The sequence below is a fragment of the Magnusiomyces paraingens genome (assembly GCF_902498895.1).
Source record: "Magnusiomyces paraingens strain CBS 517.90 genome assembly, contig: contig2, whole genome shotgun sequence".
In the NCBI taxonomy this organism is placed as follows: Eukaryota; Fungi; Ascomycota; class Dipodascomycetes; order Dipodascales; family Dipodascaceae; genus Magnusiomyces; species Magnusiomyces paraingens.
The window spans coordinates 4,754,359-4,781,323 of NW_022474068.1; the positions used below are offsets into that span (position 1 = coordinate 4,754,359).

The 26,965-nt window shown below is 36.7% G+C and overlaps 7 protein-coding genes across 7 annotated transcripts; 3 read left to right on the forward strand and 4 right to left on the reverse strand.

Annotated features, from left to right (window-relative positions):
* Positions 1–349: 349 nt before the first annotated feature.
* Positions 350–2,630, reverse strand: SAPINGB_P003239 (uncharacterized protein; the record flags this gene model as incomplete). Its single annotated transcript, XM_031997957.1, has 3 exons — positions 350–2,149; positions 2,223–2,295; positions 2,380–2,630. 3 exons carry the CDS (start codon positions 2,628–2,630, stop codon positions 350–352), a joined length of 2,124 nt encoding a protein of 707 aa, XP_031853848.1.
* A 236-nt stretch (positions 2,631–2,866) lies between these two features.
* SAPINGB_P003240 (uncharacterized protein) lies at positions 2,867–3,169 on the forward strand (the record flags this gene model as incomplete). Its single annotated transcript, XM_031997958.1, has 1 exon — positions 2,867–3,169. The coding sequence occupies one exon, from the start codon at positions 2,867–2,869 to the stop codon at positions 3,167–3,169; it is 303 nt and encodes a 100-aa protein (XP_031853849.1).
* Positions 3,170–3,666: 497 nt separating this feature from the next.
* Positions 3,667–6,975, reverse strand: SAPINGB_P003241 (uncharacterized protein; the record flags this gene model as incomplete). The annotated part of the gene is made up of 1 exon (XM_031997959.1): positions 3,667–6,975. The coding sequence occupies one exon, from the start codon at positions 6,973–6,975 to the stop codon at positions 3,667–3,669; it is 3,309 nt and encodes a 1,102-aa protein (XP_031853850.1).
* Positions 6,976–8,566: 1,591 nt separating this feature from the next.
* Positions 8,567–9,040, forward strand: SAPINGB_P003242 (uncharacterized protein; the record flags this gene model as incomplete). Its single annotated transcript, XM_031997960.1, has 1 exon — positions 8,567–9,040. One exon carries the CDS (start codon positions 8,567–8,569, stop codon positions 9,038–9,040), a length of 474 nt encoding a protein of 157 aa, XP_031853851.1.
* A 797-nt stretch (positions 9,041–9,837) lies between these two features.
* On the forward strand, positions 9,838–11,535 carry SAPINGB_P003243 (uncharacterized protein; the record flags this gene model as incomplete). The annotated part of the gene is made up of 1 exon (XM_031997961.1): positions 9,838–11,535. The coding sequence occupies one exon, from the start codon at positions 9,838–9,840 to the stop codon at positions 11,533–11,535; it is 1,698 nt and encodes a 565-aa protein (XP_031853852.1).
* Positions 11,536–15,093: 3,558 nt separating this feature from the next.
* SAPINGB_P003244 (uncharacterized protein) lies at positions 15,094–16,899 on the reverse strand (the record flags this gene model as incomplete). The annotated part of the gene is made up of 2 exons (XM_031997962.1): positions 15,094–15,990; positions 16,096–16,899. The coding sequence occupies 2 exons, from the start codon at positions 16,897–16,899 to the stop codon at positions 15,094–15,096; spliced, it is 1,701 nt and encodes a 566-aa protein (XP_031853853.1).
* A 5,093-nt stretch (positions 16,900–21,992) lies between these two features.
* On the reverse strand, positions 21,993–25,104 carry SAPINGB_P003245 (uncharacterized protein; the record flags this gene model as incomplete). The annotated part of the gene is made up of 3 exons (XM_031997963.1): positions 21,993–24,801; positions 24,865–24,934; positions 24,984–25,104. The coding sequence occupies 3 exons, from the start codon at positions 25,102–25,104 to the stop codon at positions 21,993–21,995; spliced, it is 3,000 nt and encodes a 999-aa protein (XP_031853854.1).
* Positions 25,105–26,965: the final 1,861 nt, after the last annotated feature.

Sequence of the window (26,965 nt, forward strand, 5' to 3'; positions counted from 1 at the left end):
CGCCTCTCTTTAGGTTTTTTTTTTTTTTCTTCTAAAAAGCAAGTCCAAGACACTAAAAGCAACAACTTTCGGTTCGGTCTCAATGCCGTGTATGAAATAATATGTTTCTTTTTCCTATTGCAAAGTCATCAATGTCTTTTCCAAGTCCATTCCTGTTTATTTTTTGTTTGTTGCTCTTTTTTCACAATCCGCCTCACTTACGCCTCTCGAGAGACTGATCTTCTTGCATGCCTCTCACTTGCGCCCACCCAAATAACTACTGTTGCTGCCTCGTTGCACCAAACATGGCGCAAACAATAGATATTTAGAAAAAAAAAAAAAAAAAAAAGTTTGCTGGATTGCTCAACATTCAGTACATTCGTACCCGCTTCGGTTCCTGTAATGATGGTCTGTCTTCCCCTTCTTCCTCTTCTTCCTCTTCTCCTTCTTCTTCTCCCTCTTCTCCTTCTTCTCCTTCTTTTTCTTCTTCACCAGCTCTAGCTCTGCATCCAGCCCCAGAGGATGTCGATACCGAGGATGAAGACGATCCGTTGCTTTCATTTTCATTCAACCCTCCAGAACCGTTGTTAAGGCTAGGATCCGGGCCCAGGGTATTCTCTTCAAGCCCAATATCCTCCAACCCAATTCCGCCCAACCCCATATTCTCTAACCCAAATACATCCCCAAGACCTCCAGGTCCAGAAGATGATGATGCAGAATGGGTGTTGCTGTTAATTCTTCCACTGCTAAGCCCATTTAAATCGCCCAAGTATCGTCTCAAGACTCGAAACAGGTCTTCCTTTTTGAACGGCTTTACAAGAATCTCGCTAATACCAGCCTGCATGTACCCCTCCAGCGACCGTTTCCTACTCAGCAGCCGCGCCTCGCAATCTTTTTCGCTAGAATTTTGATCTATATTGCTAGATTCCCTGGAAGATCCATCTTTATTGTCATCTTGCACGTCCTCAGTAGCAGCTGAAGTCATAACTATAATTGCAGCTCCAACACCACTTTTGCGCATTTGTGTCGCCGCGGTCTTCCCGTCTAGCGATGGAATAACCGAATCCATAAGTACCAAAGAAAATGCACGTGGTGGAACTGTTCCTCCTGATGTTGCTGAATGCAGTGACTCTTCGCGCGCCTGCGCGCGGTGCCATGCATCAACACCATCATTGGTCACCTCAATATCGCACCCAAACTCACGCACAAACTTGCCAATTTTACGTGCACTCACATTGTTGTCATCCACGAGCAATACAAGGGGGCGATTCCCCCCATTGCCTGCCGCATGTCGCGGCCCATGAGCCCTTAACACAACCCCGTTTTCGGTATACGCCGGACTCACACCTGTGCTAAAAGAGGACCCTGCGGGTAACATTATGCCGTACTGGCTGTCGACCGGCGACAGCGAAACATTTGGGCGTTGGGTTGGAATTGCAGAAGTGCGGCGTGAAGGCAGATTTACCATTGGTGTGTCATTACGCGTGGATTCGATAGTATTGAGAGATTGTAGTAAATCAAGGTAAGCTGGATTATTGAAACCCGCGGGGTTATCAGAAGCTTCTCTACCACCTGATGATAAGATGATGAGTTTGCGCAGAACTGATGTAGTAGTTTGGATTGCGTTTTGTGCAGAATGCAGCCGCTGAAGAAGCACAGAATTGAGCCCAGAAATTGTTCGCAGTTCATCGCGCGACCGTCGAGCATTAGCTTCCAGCTCGTTGATGCGTGTTTCAAGCGCTTGTGTAATTGCGTGCCGTGATGCCATTTCAGCTGCAATTACGGGCCCACAAATTGCTGCTGGATCGCATGCCTCTTTGCCTCCTGTTGTCGAGCAAGTTGAACCGTTCCCACATGGCCCGTTATCTCCACATTCTGTATTTGGCACATTGTCTAATGCTTCAGCATTATTGTTTGTTGTTGCATTTGTAACTGCTGCATTCTGTTTGCGCGATGAGACTGTTGTTTTCCGACGAATATTATCTAATAGTTCCACTTTATGTTGCTGAAAGTCTGGGTGCCGAAACACCCATGCATTGTCACCATATTTATCACCGGACTCTGAGGCTCTTATTTTATGGAAATCATATTTGTTAAGTTGTCGCACAAAACTGGCAAAGTTTGAATGCTTGAAATGACGAGGAAGAACTTTTGTTGTAAATTCATTTGTCTAATCTAAACGTTAGTAAAAAATTTAAAATCACTAAATTATTTTTTTTTGTTAAATTATAAATTCTACTCACATCAAGAACAACAAATCTATCTCCAGATTCTGTCCACCGTACAATATCTTGGATCTTGGTATCTTCGAGTAATCTAAAATAAAAAAAAAAAAAAAGTTAATATACTTCCGTGGTTTTGTCTCAAACCCCCTCGAAAAAGAAAAAAAAAACTACTCACGCAAATAGTTTCCGCACAAACTCGTTTGAACCAGCTGGAAGAGCAGAAGGGCCCATGGTAGATGAAACTGTAGCAATACTCGTCGTCATTAGACCATCAGGCCCACCGCTCGGCACAGAAACAGCCCCAAGACTACCTGAAGTGCCTTGAGCTGTCTGCAGCTGTTGTCCGCCAGTTGATCCCCCATTATTATTATTATTAGACCCTAGATTAATTTTAGGTCCCATACCTCCATTCTGTTCTATAGTCATTTGTTGTGAATGTTGTAAATGTTGTTGATGTTGTAGTTGTTGTAGTTGTTGGTGCTGTATTGGTTGTGGGTGCTGCTGGTGTGTAAGAACATGAGTGAACGGGCCTTGGTGCAACCCAGGTGATACCACGTTCCCAACAGCATTACCACCACCCAATCCTGTTTGTAATCCCGGAGTCAACCCGCCACCCCCACCGGGTCCCCCTGTCAATCCTGCTGGCAATCCAAGTCCTATGAATGCTGCCGCTGCCGCTGCATGAATATGTTGTTGTTGTTGCTGTTGATGCTGCTGTTGCTGCTGCTGTTGCTGCTGCTGTTGATGCTGCTGTTGCTGCTGCTGTTGCTGCTGCTGTTGCTGCTGCTGTTGATGCTGCTGTTGCTGCTGCTGTTGATGCTGCTGTTGCTGTTGATGTTGTTGATGCTGCTGATGATTATGATGATGATGATGGTGCATGGGACCGCCACTCACGACAGAACCTGACGCGTGGCTCGGTGATGGTATTCCAGGCAGCCCGCTGCCACCACTACCACTGCCTATAGGCAAGTACCCAGCCATGTGTTGCTGTGAAGGCAAATTACTGGGAAGATTGTTCATTTTCAAGCAGTCCGTAACAGACGATAATATGAGTGTGTGAATATAAAAAAAAAAAAAAAAAAAAAAACTGGTATAACGGATTTTTAATTTTTTTTTGGTGTTGTTTACAAAATGAGTGCTTTCTAAAATATATTTTGATATTGGCTGGTTAAGAGGGGAAAATTTTGTCTCGGGTAAAAATAAATGAAATTATTAAATTAAAAAAAAAAAATTTAAAAATCAATTGCCTTTCCAAAACAGCTACCCTAAAAAATTTAAAATTAAAAAAAAAATTACAAAAACTCTTAATTCTTAAATTAAAATCTTTTAAATCCTTAAAAAATATGAATTTTTGACAAAAAATTAATATATATTTAAACAAAAAAGTTCAACAAAGTTATAGATAAAATTATAAAAAAAAAAAAAATAAAATAAAATCCAAGAAGAACAACAAAGCAACTGATTACATTTCAAACTGTTGGCCATTGACAAACCCATCATCGTCATCCAGCATGCCAACATCATCTTCATCAAGCAGCTTATTGTTGCTAAGTCCATGCCGGCTGTTATACTCAACTGTGTTTTCAATATCATTGTCGTCATAAAGTTCAATGTCGCCATCATCAGGAATGCGGGAAATTCCGGTAAGTGACCCAGAGTGCATCATTTCACTAACAGACATGGATGCTGCCAAATGTTGATCCATAGATGACTCGTCGACATAGGTAAAGCCTTGGAAATTGGCTTGAATTCCCGGAGACAAGGGAGTAGAGCCCAAAGGCAAGAATCCACGCTTGAGCACACTTGTGGATGCTTGAGTAAACTCAGGGTCAAAGTTAGAAGTATCTGTTTCTGAAACAATGACAGGCTTGAATGGCGGCGGAATCATCTTTGTAGCGAGTTGGTCCCAATCAATATCGACAAAGAAGGGATGTGCACGAAGCTCACGGGCATCGCCATTGGCACCCAAACGGTGCTTAGGGTTACGGTTCAAAAGACCCTTGACAAAGTTGCGACCTTCAGCAGATAGAGCATCTTTAGGGAAACGGACCTTACCAAAGGCAATGTTTTTATACATTTGCTGTACATCCTCATGGTAAAAGGGACTCCAGCCGCAGCACATTTCAAAAACAAGCACACCCAAAGACCAAAAGTCAACCATCTTGGTGTAACCCTTATCGTCGAGCAGAACTTCCGGGGCAAGGTACTCAGTGGTACCGCAAAAGGTATTTGTGGTACCATTATCAGACAAGTTAGCCTTAGAGAGACCAAAATCACAAAGGGCAATGTGGCCGTTTGCATCGAGCAAAATGTTTTCAGGCTTAAGGTCACGATAAACAATGTCATTGTCATGGAGGTGCTCGAGGGCAATAATGAGCTCAGCAATGTAAAACTTTGCACGTTCCTCCGAGAAGCGACCTTCCTTTTGCAAGTGCCAAAAGAGCTCACCACCAGACATGTAGTCAGTAACAAGGTAAAGATCCGAGGGAGTTTGGAAGGAGAACTTGAGACCAACAATGAAGTTTGAGTCTGCCAGAGCAGTGCGGACCAAGATATCACGCTCACCAATGGTATGGGCAATTTCCTTCTTTTGAACAATGACTTTTTTGGAAAGGACCTTCATGGCATAGATACGGTGTGTATCACGCTTGCGAACCTGGTAGACTTGGCCAAAAGTACCTTTTCCAACAAGACGAAGTACCTCAAAGTCGTCTGGGCCAATTCGTTTATTGCGGGTAGGCTCATAAGTCATTTGGACGCGGACCTCACCAGTGACGCGAGCCGAGTCGAAGCGAGACTCGAGTCGAAGCCACTTGTCGAAGTGGGTTTCCTTGGCCAGGTTAGTTTGGATAAGGACACGGCCGAGAAAGGCGTCTGCAGAGTTTGCGTCGTATATGCTTATGTCAAGCTCTGCAGTTTCATTGGTGACATCAAATTGTGCTTCATCGGACCAAGTAGGATTGCTTGGGGAGGAGTTGCTAGAAGCTGTGGAGGAAGCCGAAGAAGCTGCTGGACCAGTTGTGGAGGTATTAGAATTAGAGGTATTAGAGGTATTAGAGCTATGGCTATTATGGCTATTATTATTATTATTATTGGTAGTAGCAGTAGCAGTAGCAGCAGTAGTATTAGTATTAGTATTTGTATTTGTATTAGAGGTATTAGTGTTTGTGGATGAATTTGGAGTTGTAGTATTGGAGGATGCAGGGTTAGCTGGGCCGCCCTTGATTTTATTGTAAATGCCCGAGAGGGTTAGGTTTGAGGATTGCCGTAGGGTAGAAGTTTTAGAGGGGATTGCAATGCCTGATGAAACCGATGACATTGTAGAAGAGTCACCAGCAGAGCCTGAGCCACCAGGAGAGGCTTCAAGTGATTGGGGGATATAGGTAGCGCCATTGGCAGCCTGGGTGATGAATTCAGAAGAGCCGAAAGTGCAAACGACGTAAGGACAAGGATTAGGAGAGAGGACGAGAATATTATGGGCCTCAATTATGCGGACCTTAAGTTTGCCACGGACCGATTCATTTGCAGTGGTCGGAGTAGCAACGTTAGAAAGGGAAGTTGTTGTTGGTTTAGAGGCAGAATGGGGGTCCATTTTGAGAGAAAAAAGAGCAGCGGACGAGTAAAGGAAACGTTTTAGCGGAGGGATGGAGGATGTTGGGGGGATATTATGGGAGGAAGAGGAAGAAGAGGAGGAGGAGGAGGATGTTGTGGAGGATGCAGATGAAGGAGTGGAGGGCTTTGGAGGGTTAACAAAGGCTAGGAGACGCTTTGCGGAAGGAGCTAGAGGAGGATAGGCAAAGATAGGAGAGGCTGTTGTTGCACAGAGAGATGGGGATGAATCAGGAGCTGGACCTAAGCAGGGGGATGAGGGTTGTAAAGGAGTTGGAGAAGGCAAAATGGCAGAGTGGATTATTGGGGAGTGATAAGTGGATAATGGAGAGGAGGTAGATTTGGTAGATTTACTAGATTTACTAGATTTACTAGATTTAGTAGATGTAGTGGATGATGTAGTGGATGTAGTAGATTCAGTAATAGAGGCAGCGGCAGAAGCAGCGGCGGAAGAAACGGTGGAAGCAATGGCTGCGGTAGAAGCTGTAGCAGGTTGGAATACAGCAGATGAAGGATTAGGAAGAGGTGTTATTTTATTATTATTATTATTATTATCTTTGTAAAGGGGAGAAGTAGTGGTTGGAGGATTAAAAAAGGAGGTAGAAGAAGATGGGATGTGAAATGGGTCTAGAGGAGATGGATTGAGAGGTTGGGTATTTTGAGAAGAAAATGAAGGAGAAGGAGATGGAGATGAAGATAGTGGCGGTGATGGTAATAAGCTTGTGGTATTTGTTATTATTGTAGTTGTGGTGGCGATAGTTGATGAGTTGGAGAGAGTTGAAGGGTTGGTTGCGGAATTGGTGGTTGAAGAGGGTTTGGAGGTGGTTGGTGGGAGGAGAAAGAAATTCTTATTGTGTTGGTGGTTGTGGTTGTGGTGGTTGTGGTGGTGGTGGGTTGGCGGTGGTGACGGTGGTGACGGTGGCCGGTGCTGCTGCTGCTGCTGTTGCTGCTGCTGCTGCTGTGTGGTGGAGGTGCTGCAGAAAGCCGCGCTGGGCAGGCTGCACAGTGTAGGTTTAGTGGTTGTAGTGGTTGTAGTGGTTGTAGTGGTGTAGGCAGTGTAGGCAGAATAATCGGCACTGGTAGTGGCAGAGATTGGTGGTACTACAATTACAGGACGGGCAGGTCGTGAGACTGAAATAAACGGGACTCCAACGGCAGGCATTATTGATGAATGAATGATATGGAAAGGATATATATATATAGAGAGAAATAAGAAGAAAAAGTAAATTTTAGGGGGGAGAAATTATATATATTATTATTGTTACTGGAATTACTGGAATTACTGGAATTACTAGAATTATTAGAATGAATATTCAATCAAATCGATCGGATAAGCAGCGGACCCGGTCAGTTTTATACGATCGTGTGTTGTTAATAAAGAAGGAATACGGCAACCCAGAAGACGCAGCATCATCATCATTATTACCATGATCATCAGCAACAATGACAGCAACAACAGAAGCAGCAGCAGTAGCAGCAGCAGTATCAAAGGCAGCAGAGGAAAGCCGCAGAGGTAGCAGCTATAGCTGCATATTTTGTAGGTAGTAATAGTAATAATAATAACTGTACTAGTAAGCATTAAATTTGGCGGCAACTCCCTACGGGAAATCCTCAGTTTAAGGAAGCAGCCAGAAGTTTCGGTCCTGGCCGATTCAACAAATTTTCAATATGTTTAACAAAAACAAAAAAAAAAAAAAAAGATCTAAGAGCAAAAAAAAAAAAAAATAACTAGGCAAATAATATTATTTACACGGATAAGACCATATGGAGAAGCCCAGTGAAAAAAAAAAAAAATTCATACAAAAAGGGTTTTTTTTTTTTTTTGTTAAATGGTAATTTTCACGAACTGTTTTTTTTGGAGGTTTTTGGAGGTTTTTGTTTGGTCTTAAAGTTTGTTTGATTTTTTTTTTTATATTTTCACTAAATGTATATATAATTGTTTATTTAATTTAAAACTAACCTAAATTTGATGTTATCATTTGATAACTTTAAATAAAAAAAAATTTTTTTTTTTTTTGGTAACTTAAAAAAGTGGCACAAAGTTTGTTACGGTTGCTACAACCGTTGTTAGGGCCACCTTTAAAAAAAAAAAAAATTAAAAAATTAAAAAAATTAAAAAAAAATATATTATCGGTTCGGACTAGGATATGCACATAAATACTCAGATATACAAATAACCCCATATCGCGTGACCGAAGCAAATTTTATTACAACTTTAATTTTTTTTTCTTTTCAAAAGGTTTTATTTGTTACTACTTGTGCTAGTACTTATGTAATCCCTATTACCCTCTCGTTACATCTATTGTACCAGCAATGCCAGAAATTTCGTGCGCTGCCACCACCCAACTTTCCCGCAGCCCTGAAAAATTTTCTGTTCGCTCTTTTTTTTTTTTTTTTTTTTTTTCCCTCTCTCTCTCTCTCTCTCTCTCCCTCCCTCTCCCCTTTTTTTTTTTTTTTTTTCTCGTCTCTTTTTTTAAATCCTTCTTTGAAAAATTTCTTGATTTCTTACGGATCTTCCCCGTTTATTCTATATAACCCATCTAAACGTAAGTCAGATCAATATTATGCTGGATCTATAAGATGGACCATGTGATTTGATGGATTGATTGATTGATGAATGGATGGATGGAAGGATGGATTAATAAAAATAAATAAATGAACTTCAATTGTCAAATATAATCAATCATACCCATCATACATTGATCCACTCTTACTCTTTTAATCATTCATGCTAACATATACCCAGATCAACCATGGTCCTCGACGCTGAAAAACTCGCCAAGTTGCAACAATCCGTCCGCATTGGCGGTAAGGGTACTCCCCGCAGAAAGGTCAAGAAGACCACCAAGTCTACCGAGGCTGATGAGGCCAAGATCCAGGGCGCTCTTAAGAAGCTCAATGCTCAGACCATCCAGGGCATTGACCAGGTCAACTTCTTTAACGATGACGGCACTGTCCTCCACTTTCCCCGCCCCAATGTCCAGGCTGCCACCTCCTCTAACACTTTTGCCATCCACGGCCGCCCACAACAGAAGCAGCTTGAAGAGCTTATGCCTGGTATTATTACCCAGCTCGGTGCTGAGAACATTGACAAGCTCCGTGAGCTTGCTTCTCAGCTCGGCTCTGGCCTGAAGCAGGGTGCTGAGGGTCTTGAGGCCTCTGGTGAGCCTGAGGATGAGGGTATCCCTGAGCTTGTCTCTGGCGAGAACTTTGACAAGGTTGATTAAATTGTATAAAGAGATTGAACAAAACAAAACAAAAAAAAACGGATTTTTAAAGAAGGAAAAATTTTTTAAAAAAATTTAAAAAAAAAAAAAACTTTTTAAAAGTAAAAAAACAAACAAACAAAATATTTTTCAACTGGCTGGTCCATGAAATAATTTATTGAAATCTTTAAGGATTTCTTTTTATTTTTATTTTATTTTTTCATTCCAGATCATTTTCATTTTCATTTTCAAAATCAATTCAATTGCCAAAAAAAAGTCAGACTTTTTTTTTTTTTTTTTTTCTTTCTCTCCATTGTTTTTTTTTCTTTCTATTGTAAACCCCCCGCGGGGTAAAGTTAAAAAAAAATCATTAACAGAAGTTTTTTTTTTCTTTTCTTTCGGCTGGACGGTGTAGTTTTGCGCGGCGTTGTGGCCACATGCAGTAATTAAAACTCATTTCATGGGCTTTTAGAAGAAGAAAAAAAAATAAAAAAGAAAAAAAATTTTTTTTTTCTTTTCTTCTTATTCTCTGCACTGGTTAATAAAATTTCAAAATATATTTTATATTTTATATTTTATTTATATTTTATTTATATTTTACATCAGATGATAAAAATGTACTCTCTGCATGTTTGGAATTCTCTTTATTTCCCGCAAATTTTTTTTTTACTTGCTCAATTGTGAAGTTTAAAAAAAAAAAAAAAAATTATTATTTATTATATAAACCCCCCCAGATTTCCCAATTTTTTTAAAATTTTTTAATTTTTTTCTTTTATCCTCCCTATTCTCTATCCATCAATCTTGCTCTTCAATTCAAAATGCCTCTTTCTGAACACGTCCCTTACGAAAAAATCCTTGCAGATCTTCAGGATAACTCTCCTGGTTATTCCCAACGGTTCCGTCGTCAGTCCATTGTTGACAATGGCCTTGTTTCTGATGTCCCTAAAGACAATTCAAACACTTCTATCTTTAACCCTTATGAATCTTTTTATTCAATTAATCCCATTGCTAAATTCCACGTGCCTAAATCTGGTGCAAATGGCCAAACCGTTGCCCAACTCATCCGTGATGACCTTGACCTCGATGGAAAGCCTGCCCTTAACCTTGCATCCTTTGTTAATACTTTTATTGACCCCGTTGCTCAGCAACTCGCCGTCGAAAATCTCACAAAAAATATGTCGGATAGCGATGAGTACCCGGCCCTTATGAATATCCACCAACGCTGTATCTCTATGATTTCCCATCTATGGCATGTCCCCGAGGGGAACGCTGCAATTGGTACTTGCACAACCGGCTCTTCTGAAGCTATCCATCTCGGTGGCCTTGCAATGAAACGTCGCTGGGAAGCCCGCCAAAAGGCCAATGGTAGACCCTTTGACCGTCCTAATATTCTCATGGGTGCAAATGCTCAAGTTGCCTTGGAAAAGTTTGCCCGTTACTTTGATGTGGAACCTCGCATTATCCCTGTTTCTGACAAGTCCCGCAACATGCTGGACTTGGAAAAAATTTATGAAAACTTGGATGAAAACACAATTGGCATTTTTGTCATTCTCGGTTCAACCTACACCGGCTCTTACGAAGATGTTGAAGGTGTTTCCAAGATTCTCGACAAGTATCAAGAAGACACTGGCATTGATATCCCCATCCACGTTGACGGTGCCTCTGGTGGCCTTGTTGCTCCCTTTGTTCATCCCCATGTTAAATGGGATTTCTCTCTCCCCCGTGTTAAGTCTATCAACACCTCGGGTCATAAGTTTGGTCTCACCACTGCCGGTCTCGGATGGGTTATTTGGTCCGATACAAAGTACCTCCCAGATAATCTTATCTTTTTGCTCAAGTACCTTGGAGGTAACGAAAAGTCATACACTCTTAACTTTTCCCGTCCTGGCCACACTGTGGTCCACCAGTACTACAACTTTTTAACCCTTGGTTACGAAGGATACAAGCGCGTCCACTCGGCTTCTCTCTATAATGCTCGCCTCTTTTCCAAGTTCCTCGAGTCTACTGGCTACTTTCAATGCGTCTCTGAAATTCACCGTCTAAATGGCGATTATGTCTTTGATCCTACAAAGGAACATGAGCTTACTAAAACCCGCGATGCTTCCCTTTTTAACCCTGGTCTCCCTGTCGTCGCCTTTATGCTTACTGATGAGTTTAAGCAAAAGTATCCAGAGGTTCCACAAGCTGCCATTTCAACGTTGCTCCGAGTTAAAGGTTACATTATTCCTAACTATCCTCTTCCAGTCAATAACGAAGCCAAGGAGGTTCTTCGTGTTGTTGTGAGATACACAATTACTCTCGATTTGCTTGATAATCTTATGGAAGATATTGTCCAAGTGGTTCAGACTCTTATTTCTTCAGCTCGCTCGCTACGCGAAGACCCCGACGTTCCCGTCGATGATGGTCACCGTAAGGGTATTTACAAGGCTCTTTTGGCTTTAGTCTCAAACCCCAATGTTCAAGAAGAACATGAAAACGAATGGAAGCATCTTCACCGTGGTGCTTCAATTTGCTAAGCACAATATTTTATTTTGGGTATTTATTATTATTTATTATTATTTATTATTATTTATTATTATTTATTATTATTTATTATTATTTATTATTATTTATTATTATTTATTATTATTTATTATTATTTATTATTATTTATTATTATTTATTATTATTATTATTATTTATTGAACATTTTGGAGAACTGTATTGAACAAATTGATTATTATTATTATTATTATTATTATATTTTTTTTGGCGATTTTCAGTGAAATTATTTTTATTAAAAAACCAAAAAAATGTGGGCATAAAAAACCTGGGGTTGATGAGGCTTGAGACATTTTGGGAAAATATTTTTTAAAATGTTCTATATAGTTTTTTGTTCCTTAACTAATTCTTTATGGAACTTAATTTGCTCATTTTAAAACGTCGCTGTTATCGTTCCATAAAAGGAAAATTATAAAACGATAATCAATTTGCAAACGAGTATTAATCTGATTGTATAAAATTGTAATATCGTTTTAACAAGTTTCCAAAACCTGGCTTAAAAGTTAGATATATGGGTTAAGGGTTTCGCCAGCATTTTTGGAGTGAAGGCAAACACGATAAAAAAATATATTAAAATAAAAAAAATAAAAAAAACTTGCGGCAAACGCCCCCAACCTTTTAAGATCCCCCTAGGGTTAGGTTAAATAAATGTAAGCGACCCAGGATTTATCAGTTTAATTTTTTTTTTTTTTTCATATTCTATTTCTTTATCAGAATTAATCACAACAACATTCTAAAGTTCTAAAGAAATCCAGCAGTGGCTTTTCATTAATACTTATATAACTGAAACCCTAAAACAGTTTATATTTGATTTTTTGGCAAGGATTCAAGCCATGAATTAACAGACTCTTGTAAAAAATGTCTGTCTCTTAATTGTATGGACTCAAAAAATTCTTTCGTTAATTTAGCGAATGATATTTGTTTCAGGATAATCCTCCAGCACACTACATTAAGTTAAACAATATGATACTGTAGTAAGCCTATTAACATACAAAAATTATATGTCAGTTATCGACAATACATTTAATAATTATGCTGGTTATTTTTTTTTGCTTTATAAGATGCTCATTACGGAAATATTTTTTTTTCCATGTCATAAGAAAATTGCTTAATCTGGAATACATATAACGTACATATTCATAGACAAAAGTATGTACCTCAGTGTATGGCTCATAAGATTTTTCAATACACCATCATCACCAATACCAATACCAATACTAAGACTCATAAATGAAGCAACTCTAGGCCCAAAAAAAATATCTCAAAGAAAAAAAAAAAGTCTTGAGGTGCGGCGTGTATAATACAATAATTTGTTTGAGGAAAAAGTTTATTCGAATTCAAATCGTTACGCCAAAGCTGAAACTGAAGATAAAATGTTCATTCACTCGTCTATTTTTTTTTTTTTTGGTGTAATTTTAAAAGTTAGGAAGGTAATTAGGCAAAAAAAAAAATTTCATTCTTGCTACTTTTAGAGTCACCAAAACCTTCAAATTAACAAAATCTACAGATGTCGAATACTTAAAAAAAAGTATAAAAAAATACCTAAGGCCTTAAGCCGGAAACCAATATCCTTCAATGATGGAGAGACTGAAATTATGGGGTGATTGGTTGATGCAGGGATAGAATGACATAAGGATTACAATAATAGGTTTCAGAAGTTTGTTTTGAAAGCTTATGCATGAAAAAAAATTGTTACAAATGGTCCCATTAATATGAGTGATTTACTGATGGTTTTTTTTTTTTTTGATATTCTTGAAATGTTATGAATATTCAGCCTTTGAACAGAACTTGCAATTTTATAATTTATTACCAAAAAAGTGGGTTGATTTATTGAGAGTTTGTTATTGACTAAATTACCATAGCTATTTTGCGCTAATAAATTCGACACCATTGGCATTGAGAAAGTGAATAAATAGAAGAAATGGAAGGCGGGATCAAGAAAATGCTATGAATTTATATCTTTGCTATTTTTTTTTTTTTTAATTGAACTCTGTCTTATTCTTAAACACCTTTGACCAGATATAGTTTTCCTGAAAAATGAAATAGTATTTTTAGTAGAGTCAAGCGATGACGTGGATTTTTCAATACTCAAGCAAGGAGCCTTGCAGCTCTGGGCTTTATTCTAAGACTTATGAACTTATTTTGAAAATTTTTTTTCCATTTTAATGTAAAAAGGAAAGATGAAGGAATTCCAAAAAAAAAAAAAAAAAAAAGTTAAAGTAAAGTAAAGTAAAAATATTTTAGTTCAAAAGAGATAGCTGAAAACTTTAAATTAAGGTATAATTTTAGTATCAGAAAAAATATGTAAAAGAAATTTCAAAGATTATTTTTTTTTTTTTTTGAAATATGAAAAGGCTTATGGCTTACAAGGATTGAGCAGATAAACATAAAACTGGATAGATGAAAAAATAAATGCAATCGTTAGGGCTTTAGGGCTTCAGCGGTCGCTTATCGCTTGAAATGCAGCAGATCTTCAATATAATTCAATTTTTTTTTATTTTTTGTGATAGGAATCGCCAAAATTCACATAGATTTCTACCTTTAAATGGATTTCTGTCGTATAAGCTATTATCATTATTATGAAAATGGCATTAAAAAACACACTTAAAACACTCTGTATTGATAAGAAATAAATAAAAATGAATACAAAAATTATACTTCTCGAATTTTATTAATTTTATTCTGTTGTTTCTGTATCCTAAGGCGTGATTGAAGATTGAGACCCCTCAAATAAATGTGCCTAATTCGATCATAATTTAAAAAAAAATTTTTTTGAAAAAAAAAAAATGAAGTTTTAATCTTTCCACTAAAGCTGTGGGTAACTTAGAGAATAGATTGATGTGTTTTATTGGAGTTTATTAGGAGAGAAAAGAAATAATAATAATAATAGTAAAAAAGGGCTCCAATTATCATACTAATGTTGAAAAAAAAAAAAGAAAAATTAGAACCAAGCCAATGAATTTGTTTAGTTTTGTTTAATCTTTTAGAGAAAAGCCTATCAAAAACATTATTTAAAAAAATTAAAAAAAAAATCTGAGATCTCAATGTATAATTAGTAACAAATTTTAATTAGTAATCATTCATAAGCCATTAATAGAGATTCTTATTTAAAAATTGACACACTGAATATTTTTTTGAGGGTGATTATCTAAAGTGAATATAATCATATCTTCTTTGTCTAACTCGTTTTGGTAATTTATCAATATGAATAAATGTTGATAATCGCAATTCCTCAATTGCGAAATGGTAAAAATTTATGAGATCAATATTTTGTAAGTCTCACATCATATGTCAATGTTATTATGACATTTTTTTTTTTTTTTCAATTTTTTTCAGCGTCAAAAGTTGAAAAAAAATGAAGAAATGCTCAATAAATCTTGAAACTTGAATAGAAAATAAAATGCTTTGTTAATCTATAAAAATAAAACATCTAAAACTTATGAAACTTATGAAATTTGGAAAAAAATTACTTGGAAAAAACAACTAGAAAACTAATTTAAAAATTTACACTTAAAAAACAACAATTTATTGTCTTATTTCTTGGTAATTGTATCTTGGGGGGTAGCCACCACGTCAATTCCATCAATAACAGACCCAGAGTCCTGAGAGTCGCCATGGTGGATCATGTCATTAACATTAACCTTAGGACCCTTGAAGAACTTGTGGGCATAAATCAAGTACCATGAAACAGCAAAAAGCATAGGACCAAAGTACACAAGAACAGTCCAATTCATACCTTCAGGATCCAAGTCGGCACCACGGTATTGAGGGAAGCACATGATGGGCACCATAAGAATAACAAATGCAATAGAAATACAACCGATAGGTCGAGAGAACTTTCCAAGATGCCATGGGCCAGGCTTGAAGTTATCACGAACAAAAACAACCTTCATAAAAATGGGGATGATGAAAGCAATAAAGGCAGCAATAGCACCAACTGAGAAGATAGCATCAATAACAACACCACCTCCAAACATAAGAAGGAGAATCAAGCAGCCAATGACAGAGTTAAGCCAAACGGCATTGACGGGGGTCTCTGTCCACTTGTTAACTTTAGCAAAAAGAAATGAAGCTGGGAAACAGCCATCACGTGCATAAGCGTAAGCAACACGAGAAGCAGCAATCATAGAGGCTTGTCCCATGAAAAATGCAGAAATAATGGTCAACGAAGCAACAAGGTCAACAAGGTGTTGAGGAAGGCATTGAGAGAGGTATTCAACAAATGGCTGATCGGCACTCATAATAACCGAAATGTCAGTTACAGTATATGCAATTGCCATTTGAAAAGCCCAGCCCAAAACACCACCAATACCTGAAGTCATAACGATTGCACGGGGAGAAGCAACCGAAGCGTTGGAACATTCTTCAGCCAAATGGAAAGGAGAATCATAACCAGACATAGTCCAGATAACCGAGATGAAAGACATCAACTAGAATATAAATGTTAGTTAAGGGGTTCTTTAGGATTCAAAATGTTGATTTTAATGATTTTGATTTTGAAAAGCAAAGCTTAGTAATCAAAGAGTGTAACTTACAATAGCAATACCATTAGGCCAATCGGTCTGATTAGTAATGGTACCCCATACTTCAGAGGACTTATTATAACGCGGATAGCCATTGTCGGTTCTATTGTCGGCGGCCAAGATAACAATAAATGCAATAATGAGGGCGATAGAGTTAAGAGTAGAACCGATAGAGTTAAAGCGAGCGAGGAATTTTGTAGACATGGAAGAAATGACACTCTGAGAAATCATAATCAAAAGAGTAAGGAGATAAACGTGCCAGTTTTCCATAACATAATCTGGGCTGTGCATTCCGTGAAGGGCGAGAATCATGGAAGCCATAGAGTAATCGATAGAGGGAGATGAGGTCACCTGACAGAGCCAGTTTGACCAGCCAGTGATCCAGGCAGCAATAGGGCCCCATCCCTGAGGGGCAAGGACAGCTGCAGCGTAATAAAGACCACCGGAAGTAGGCATGGAAGAACACAGTTCAGCCATCGACATGGCGACGGACTGAATACCAATCATGGCAACAATCCAACCCCAAGTCATACCGGCAGTTCCTGCATAACCGAGACCATAGTAGAGGGTAGAAGCGATAGAGGGCAAAAGACCCAAGAGAGCAAAGGAAACAGCAAAACTTGACCAGAGACCAAATTCACGCTTGAACTCTTGCTTGTAACCGAGGGCAACGAGTTCGGCCTCGTCGACAGTCAAGTTTCCATCGACAACGGGGTTAATTCCCTGTTCCGAAAGCACGGAGGTGATGGGAAGAGAATCGACAGCGATTTCGCCGGAGAGACGAGTATGTGATTCTTCGTCAATTTTTTTGGACATTTTTATAAAAGATTTATTAAATTAAAAAGCGATAAGTCTAAATGACAAATGGGAAAAGGAGATAATCGATGTTGCGGGTCAGCAGATACTCCATTCGGCAAAGATTTGTTCAAGAATAGCTTTTGTCAGCAATATGAGCGGACAAAAAGAAAGGATAGTTATTAAAGATAGGATAGCGAAGTTATATAAAAAAAAAAGTTAAAAAGGAAGGGGGATTTCTCAGGATTTATATATCAGGGAGGTGTCACCCCAAAAGAAAAGCTTATCGCGTAAATAATGCCCACACACAACGTTGGGACCTTTCAGAAAGTTTTTTTTTTTTTTTTTTTTTGTTCTGGCGGTTAAAAGTTTTTCTTTTATTTCTTTTTATTTCTATTTATTTTTTTTTTCATAGTCTTTTTGGGAAGCAAGCAGAAGTAGCATCGGTATTTCCGTGCACCCAGCATGACTGGAATCCTCCAAAAGCAACAAGTAAAAAATAGGTAAGCATAACATAAGAAAAAAAAAAATTTTAAAAAAAATTTAAAAAATGCACATTAGCCAATGTCCGTTGGGATGTAAAGAGTGAAGACTTTATTTGGCATTTTGATAACGAAAAAAAAAAAATTAAAAAAAAAAATTTTTTTTTCTAGTTAAGAACCGGAACGACGCCGTCATATCATCATTTTTTCTCACTCACACAATAACCTGTTCTGTCCTAAAAGAAACAAACTACAAGAAAAAGACCGGCATCGGATAAGTTTTATTGTAAATAGTCTGGTGCTTTTTCTTGTTATTATTCTTTCATATATAAAAAAAATTTTTTTTTTCTTCTTCTTCTTCTTCTTCAAGCCTCTAAAAGGTCGTTACGAACTGGCGGTATTTCAGTAAACTTTTGTATAAGTTGAGAAAGCAATGTTTCCCACCTCCGCACTTTTGTAAAGTCACGACCACTGGCTAGGTTACTCACACACTCACACAAAGGTCCTCCACAATATTTTTGGTTAAAAATAACTTGTAAAATAAATAATAAAATAAAATAAAATAAAATAAAATTAAATTAAATAAAACGGACTCGTTTAGAATCTTCAAGCAAAAAAAAAAAATAATTATTAACAAGTGGAGAAATTACATTTTGAGGGAATGGTCAAGGTGATTTCGAAAAATTTAGAAACATTCAAACTTGAGGAATTTTTTTTTATTTCATTTCATTTCATTTTCACAAGCTGTACGTATTTTTTTTTTGTTTTTTTGTTTTTTTTTTTTATCTATGCAGAATATCAATAGTGTTATGATCATTTTGTTGTTTTGCTTTATCTTAGCGAATTCAAAACATCAACCCCGTATTCAAATTATTTCCAACCCTGAATCATCACTACTTTCCCTTCTTATGCTTCTTCTTCTTCTTCTTCTTCTTCTTCTCCTCCTCCTTTTCCTTCTACCCCTCCCCCTCTTCTGCTTTTACGTCATTGTTAAAAGAGAAATGGAAAAGAAAACTTTTTTTTTTCAAATAGCCGCATTTTTTTTTCTTCTTTAAATTCGATTTCTAGGGCGTCTATTTACCTTTAAAAAAAGGTACACTTTTAATTCCAAATAATATAATGGCGATGAGTTATCCCTCAAAAAAAAAAACAATGTAATTACATTCTGTCAATGAACTAGGTTCTTTTTTTTGTTTTTTTTTTATTTCTCTTCATTAATCTTATCCTAGAAAGAATGCCCTTCATTAAAACGAGGTGGCTGCTCCTGAGCCACTTTTCTGGTTATCTGGCTTGATAATCATCATAAGCCTTGATAATCATCCAATCTTTAACACATATTTCTTCCTCTTTCGCTCCTGATTCTTTTTTTTTTCTTTTTCTTTTTCTTTTCTTCTTCTTCTTCTTCTTCTTCTTCTCTTTTTTTTTTTTTTTTGTTCATTCCTTCAAAATTTTTGAACTTCTTGTCGCATACAAACCTTTTTCTTTTTTTTGTTATTTTCCACGCATACCCCGCCGTCCTAACTAGGCATGTCCACACCCTTTTAAATTAACCGGTCGAGTTCGATCATGTACTTCAGAGTCGGTACATGTCATTGTGTCATTGTGTTCCGAAAGAAAAAAAAAACACTGCCCGGTGTTTTGTTTACCTGATGATTCAAAAAGAGAGTCACTTATCCCATTGGGTCTGGCATATCTTTTATTTTCCTTCATTTTTCTTGGAAATTACATAATCTTTGATTATTCATGTCTATGGAGGAAAAAAAAAAAAAAATAAGCTTTTCTTTCACTGATATTGGCACGGCTTTCCTTATCGGGTATGTCTTTGCGCATATCTTCACATGACTTGTCCGTATAAATCCATACAAGCTCTTCATTTTTCACAAGCCCTAACCCATATATATATTTAAAATTGTAGGCTCAGATACCCTAACCTACATTTGTCGCTCGCCACTCGTAATGACTTGCCTTTTTAGGCTATTCTTTTTTTGGCCCTTGAGCCCCTCTCGTTCAAGGTTTACAAACAGAACGAAAAAACACCAATAAGTACCCCCAGGCTATCGCCAAAGCTTGTATGGTTGGCAGCTTTTGTCGCTCAGCGGGTATTTCTCTGTGGCTGGTCATCAGAAACCTCTTGTAAAAGCTTCTAGATTCATAATTCTTTCTTTTCTTCTTTTTTTATTATTTGTCATTCTTCTTCTTCTTTTTTTTTTCTTTGCTATTTTTGCTTCTTGTTTCCTGTCTTTTATTTTATTTTAAATGTTTTTGTCAAGGGTTTGAAATTTTTTGCTCTGAATTTAAAATCCCTCTGTTCCCCAATGTTTTTATTAAAAACATTTTTAAACAATTTCCAAGAAAACGACAATAATGATTTAATAATTTCTTCTCTGCTCTTTTGCTCTCATTTCTTTCAGTATCCTTCCCCGCTAATTCGAATGTGGCGTTTTTTTATAGGTTGCAAATGAATAGTTTTGTTTTGGATAACTTGTTTGCTCCATTTAGTATTCAATATGTTCAATATGTTCAATAAACAGAAACTTGCAATTTCTAAAAGCTTTTGAAATATTTCTCTTTTAAAGTTGTTTCAGTTAATTTTAATTTTGTCAAACAATTTATCTACCTTTTAATCAAGTCTCTGTTTTCTTACTTGGCTAATTGAGTAGTTTCAATAACAACCATTATTTGTTTTTTTGTTTTTTTTTGTTATTTTCATTTCTGAATCTCTTTATCCTCTTATTCAATAAATGAATCTTTCACTCTTTTTTTTTCAATTCAACTACATTTTGGAACCTAAATATTACACGAAATTTATCTTCGTTTTATCTTTTATTTGATTATGATTGTTTCATTGAATGGATCTATATTTTTCTTTCTTTTTTTTTTCCTTTTTCTTCTATTCGTTAAAAATCGAAACTAACCTTTGATACTAATATTTTGACTTTCATCTTGATTTGTTTTCACCCTTTTTCAAAAATTAAAATCTATATCAATCTCTTATTCTTGGTTTATCTCTATATATATTTCTTAATTCCCTTGGAGTAATCATTTCAAGCTTCATTTTAAATTTTTATTTCCGTTCTAATGACCCATTTTCATGATTCATTAAATCCATTGCCCATATTTTTTATCGTTCATTTATATTTGCGGTTTATATTATTCATTTTTATCTTTGGTTATATTATTCTTTTTGATCATTCATTCATATCTTTCATTTCTTACTCATTTTTATCTTTTGTTTATCACTCATTTTTTTAATCTTTTGTTTATATTAATCAGTTTAATTATTCATTTATACCATTTATTTCATTCATTTTTTAACTCATTTTTACCCTTCTTTTATATTATTCATTTCATCATTTATTTTTATTAAATTATCATCTTAAAAAGTTAAAATTTGCAACTATAATGCATATTTGTTCCCTTGAGCACTATTTGAAGTTTTTAAACCAGTTAAAACTGATTACCATCTTTCCATGCCAAGACTTGTTACATCATATTTTCATCACGAATAATTCTAATCATCTCTTCTTATCTTCATTTCTAATTTGGCACTTTAACTATCTGATAGTCAATCTTTTGGTCGATTTTGCTTTATCTCTTTCAAGACTCTTGTGTTATGACACATCTGATTAATATAATACTGATCAGTATTTGAAATCATTTGTTTTAGTTATTTTTTTTCATCTTATCAATTCTTGAACACATTTCAATATTTATACTTTGTTTGGTTTTTCGGTATTTGCAACACTATTTGAATTCTAACCTTTTTATCATTCTTCTTTACTAGGTTTTGTCTTCATTGACCTCTTTAATCACTCTTACGCCATTCATTTTTATAATCATAATAATCATGATATTATCTTTACTTAACCATCATTTCAATATTCATAAGGCCTCTTTTTTTTTCATTATCATAAAATTTTCTAACATCAACTCTTTTTAAATATGTTTTTATATGCTTTATTATCCAACCATTCAACTTCCATATACCAAATGCTTTTATCTACATTCTTTTCTTTTTTGTTCCAATACGATCGATTTAAACCTCTTAAGTTACCCTCTTCGGCCCAATCTCGGTATTAAATTTTATTTGTTTTGTTTTCAAAATAGGTGACAATACCGTACTCTTGCTCGAACCTGTTTTTTCTGAAAAAAAAAAAAAAAAATTAAAAAAAAAATTAAAAACACCTCCCTTTACTCCTTTAGTAGTTTTTGTGATCTCTTGTACATTTTGCCCTATTTAGCAACTAAATGAAACATTTACAATATAAAAAAAAAAATTTAAAGTCTAATCGAACCGCCTTCCAGAACCTCAAGTCAAGGGCTAGCCGAAACGTGCTTAAATGAAACAAAATGATACCACTAAGTCTCTAAGTCCCTAGTACTCAAGTGGAATGCATTTTATGTTTAACTTAATGGTGCGATTTTCGACCATCCCCTAAATTGTCAAACCATTATTTACAGCCCAGCTTTTACTTAAAACTCTATTCAGGGTTAAACTCAAGATCTGTCTTTGCACATTATTGCGGTCTTTTTTATTGTGGGCGGTTGGTCACGTGAAAACTCATAAATATTTTTTTTTTTTTTCATTTCCGTTATTTACAAGGAAAAAAAGTTCTATTCTAAAAAAAAAATCTAATTTTGGTACGCGCGTGCAAAGCACGACAACTTTACAAGTGTAGAATTCAAAGGATCAGACTTGTCCAAACGAATGACTGTATCGATCAAGACAAAAGTCTGCATCAAGGGCCCGGCGCCGCTCTGCAGCGGCCGAACCTTTCGAGTGTTTGTAGAGTAATTAAGGTGAGGTGACGGAACACTTTCCTGCTTTGGGGGCTGGAAGTATACATTCTTAAGGCGCTTGTAACGCTCATCAGGGGCACTAAACGACTTGCGTGTCTTTTCCCAGCAGGCAAGCAAATACCCCAGGCTCTGCCTAATGAGGCCCTTGTTCTGCATACTGATTGTGGACAAGCCCTCGCAATTAACCCAGTATTCAAGCAGGTAAGATGGTGGTTCCATCAATTCAGTGTCCTTACGGGTTTGCTCGCGCTCGTAATAATCCCAAGCCCAAAGACATAAAAGGGCATTCATCAAGAGCTTACGAGAATTTCGCGATTCAATTCCACCGCAAGTTGCAGACGAGCTAACGTGAACCAAGTTAAGCAAGTAATAGGCTGACAGCGTGACGCGATTTTCAGTATGATAATCACGAATCCAATGATAAAACTGTCGATAGGTTTCTTGAGCATGAACGCCATCACCAAACAGCAAGTACTGTTCAATCATATCATAAGACTCAGTGCCAATGCGACTGCAAGCCAGCTCCAAGCGAGTTGGTAATTCATTAACCAACGTTTCAAGAAACTCATTTTCGGAAACAAGGCTGCAGAAACACAGCTGAAAATGGATACTCCCCAAAACGGTGCAAAGCCATGGGACAGGGGACTCTGGAGAAGTAATGAGGTGCGATAAGGTATTTTTAGTTTGGCGTGACACGTACTGGGTAAAATCAGCTTCAGTAAACTTCCGAGTTGCGCGCTCGCCAAGCTGTTCTAACATTTCAAACGCATAATGGATGCGTGAATGTAACATGCCATCAGAAACAAAAGAGCCTCTCGGAGTAACATGTGGTCTAAATGGACATGTAGCTGGGTTATAATGAGGATTGAGCGATCTATGTATACTATCAAAGTTTGCAACAGGTCCCACACCGACACCCCAAGAAATAACAGCCAGACCATAGCATGAAACAACAAAGGGACCCAAGGTCCATGTTGTGGCATCTTTAGACTCTCTGAGTTTAACCGACATTGTATTAGAGTCCAAGAGACTTGGAAGTTTGAGCATTGACTTGAGAACCAGCAAGTATGACGTAGTGCGAATGTTACGCGAAGGTCCAACAGTATGGAAAAACATTTCAGTAGAAGAAGCAACCCATAGACTATCAGGACTAGGCATAGGTAAGTCAAGCTGATTTAAAGGAAGCAAATCAGCATTATGCAGTGCATCAACGTGCATGATACCAAGTACATTGACAAAGTGAAGCAGTCGGATACAGCTTTCATGCAAGACCCAAGTTTTCCACTGGTTTTCAATAACATCAAGAGATGTTGATCTGTGAAAGGCAAACTGGTAAGAATCAGCAGTAGCATTAGGGTATGCCATGGAAGTGCATTCAGGAGGGGAAAAGCAGCCACCAAGACGAAGATAATGTTCGCCCAAAAGAAGCAAGTCTTTAGGAGTAAAGAGACCTTTGTTTGGAGAATTTGGTTCAAGGTAAGCGACATTGTTCCAAATAAGTAAAGCGCAGGAAAGAATAACATCGAGTTTATTATGATACGCGATATGACCAGATCCTATAAGTGCAGCATGGCAATGACGTTCCAAAGTCAAGAATATGGGAATAAGCTGACGGGGATTTGGATGATGGTAATAAAATCCAAGATAAACTAAAGTAGCTAGTAGTAAAGGGTTTGAAGCTTCAGCAATAAAGGAAATTCTATGCATTGTAAAATTGACGCATTCAAAATTGAGCCAGGCGGTTCGAATGTAATGTGAAATGTCATGAGCAGAAAAGTTAAAATTAATGTGACAGGGAGAAAAGAATTGGTTGATATGGTGTGCCATAAGATTAGAAACTTCGTAGCAGCGAGTTTTCAAACTCTCAGCTGGTGTAGAAGGATATGAACGAAGGTTATTGTAGTGATAGTGGGAAAGTGCTTGGAAAACATCGAGGGTATTTTCTTTATTATAATTGTCTTCAGCAAAGAAAAACATAAAGGGGTTGCCAGCCTTGGGTAGAGGGAGACGTGGCGAGGGGTTATTATTAATAATGTTTTGGATGGGGACATGAGCCAAAGAAGACTGAATGTTTCCACGTCTGTTTTTAGAGATTGAAAATTGTTCCAAGTAATTTTTCTCATATGGTGAAGAAGGAGTTATTTGTTTTGGTTCAAAAGTGGAAAGTGGTTGCGCAGGTTGAGGCTGAAAGACTTGAGATTGTGGTCTTGTAAAGACAGGTTCGGAAAGGGTATGGCTTATGCTCATGACAGAAGAGACAGAAGCCTGGCGAGATTGGGTGGTACTACTGGAGCTACTGGAGCTACTGTTCCGAGAGCTTGATGCAGCACTGCTGCTTCTAGAGCTGCTATTCGAACTAGGAGGGGTAATATCATTGATGATACTTTTAATACTATTACTGCGGTGGCTGCTATGATGGGAGTGTTTGCTGGAAGAAGAGCTAGGAGCAACAGCTCCAGTGACATAGGTTGGAGCTGGCGCTGGAGCTGGAGCTGGAGCTGGAGCTGGCGCTGGGGATTCCGAAGGGGATGGGAGGTGAGTAGGAGTTTGTCGAGATTTAGAAGGCTTTTGGTTTTGTTCAGGTAGGTAAGGGATGATTGCACCATTTGCACGCTTGATATGAAAACGAGTGAGAAGGTGACTTTTAAAAAAAAAGAAAAAGTTAGTAGGGCAAAAATCAAAAGGATTGATTGTCAAGACATACTTTTCATAGAGATCACTTCTAGAGAAGGAGCGATTACATGAATGGCAGGTATATGGTTTTACCGGGAGATCTGAGAGAGTCAGTAAAGTTGAGAGAAAAGATTAGAAATGTTAACATACGATTGACAGCATGACGTTCAAGATAGTCACGTCGGTTAAAAGATTTTGTACATCCTTCATATGTGCAGACGTACTGGCGGTCGTGCTTTTGGGGAAGGTCGCTTTGGCGAGCTCTGCTCATTGTAAGGACATGAAAATGGGTTATTGATTTGTTGAGTGTTTAATTGGATTATGGTTGGTTGTGACAACAAAAAAAAATTGTAAGGGCTAAGAGTAACTTTTAAATAGCATATAAAAAAAATTAGATAAATAAATAAAAAATTGTGCGGAGAGGTGGAAGGAGAGGGGCGGAATTGTTGGTATTTATATCCTAAAGGAGGAAATTTATAAAGGTATAAATTGAAGTTATTGGCCTCTCCATAAATTTAAGTAAGTAGAACAGGTTATAATAAATGTAAGTTAAATATTTTTATCAATTTATTATGGCAACACAGACTTAATAGGCAGCCAAAGACGCCAGCCACCAAGGGGAGGGTTTTTTTTATTTTTTTTTTCTAAAAAAAAATATATATTTTAGTGTATGAATCTACTCAAATAGGTTTTTTTAGGTGAGGAGGTAAAAAATAATAGAAAGTTATTAATTTATATATATATATAATATATTATTCAGCCATATATCCATATTTATATATATATATATATATATATATATATATATATATGGTTTAACCAAAAGGCTATTAGGATTGCCGTCGGGGTTTTTTTTGTTTGAAAGTGACGAGTATGAATTAGAAACATGGGCTGGGTTTGAACAGTCCGAAAGTTTGCTAGAAATACCTTTTTCATTATTATTATAACTATTCTACAAAGCTGATCAAGTTGTTCAAAGACATTTTTCATTTTTTCTTTCATGATGATATGATTGGTGATTTTTTTAGAGATTCATGAAAAAAAAAACAATAACGGAACAATGGAAGAGCCTTTTGTTGGTGATATCATATGGTTTTTGAGAAGGAAAAAAAGGAAATTTAAACTTTCCCTTCTATCTATCTTTCTTTCTTTTTTTTCCTTTCTTTCTTTTGGAATTCCTTTTTTAATGTATGAAAAGTCTAATTGATCGAAGATTTCAAAAGGTCATGGAAGGATTTTTGTATTCCCAAGCTTAAAGGGTGTGTGGGTTTAAAATCTTTTCATTTAGACTTGGGAAAAGAAGCCTCGTGGTCATATCACGTATGTGAAAATGACACGAAAAAGCGGAGAAGAATAAGAAGCAAAGTTATCATTTTAAGATGAAAAATAATATTAATAAAAAAAAACATTTCTATCATTACAATCAAATATGATAGATAAATTAACATTAAAATTTTAAATCAAAAAAAAAAATTGCATTTATTCTTTTATATCTTTTGCGGAGATTATTGTGAGAAAATTGTCTTCTTTAATAATGTTGATTGTGGGTGGTAGTCGTAGTGGTAGTGATGATGATGATGATGATGATGAAGATGAAGATGAAGATGATGATGTTTTTATTGTGTGCCCATGTATTGGTAGGATGGAACGCCTTACTGTTGTGCCCATATTTGAAAAAATATCTCCAAGTAAAAAAAAAAACATAAAGTCTTCGGAAAAGAATAGCCGAGTTTGTCTTTTCTAAGTGCTACTTTTATATAATGTATTTATATAAATATATGATATGCTAAGAAATGCACCAAAAAAATATTAGTAAAAAGTCCCAAAATTCTGGATGTGCATATGGAAAAGTCTTTTAAAAGAAAAAAAAAAAAAAAATTTAACAAACTTTTAAAAATAAGTTTTTATTATTATTAAAAAGAAATTATTTTTTTCTGTTGCTGTTGCTTCTACTTCTACTTCTACTTCTACTTCTGCTTCTGCTTCTGCTTCTGCTGCTGCTACTAATAGTACGCTACTACTGCTGCTGCTTTCTACACTTGTTGCTATTTGCTTCTGCTACTACTAGTAAGCATACTGCAGCTGCTACTTTCTCTTCTACTACACTCCACTCCTCCTCATTCTGCCACTAA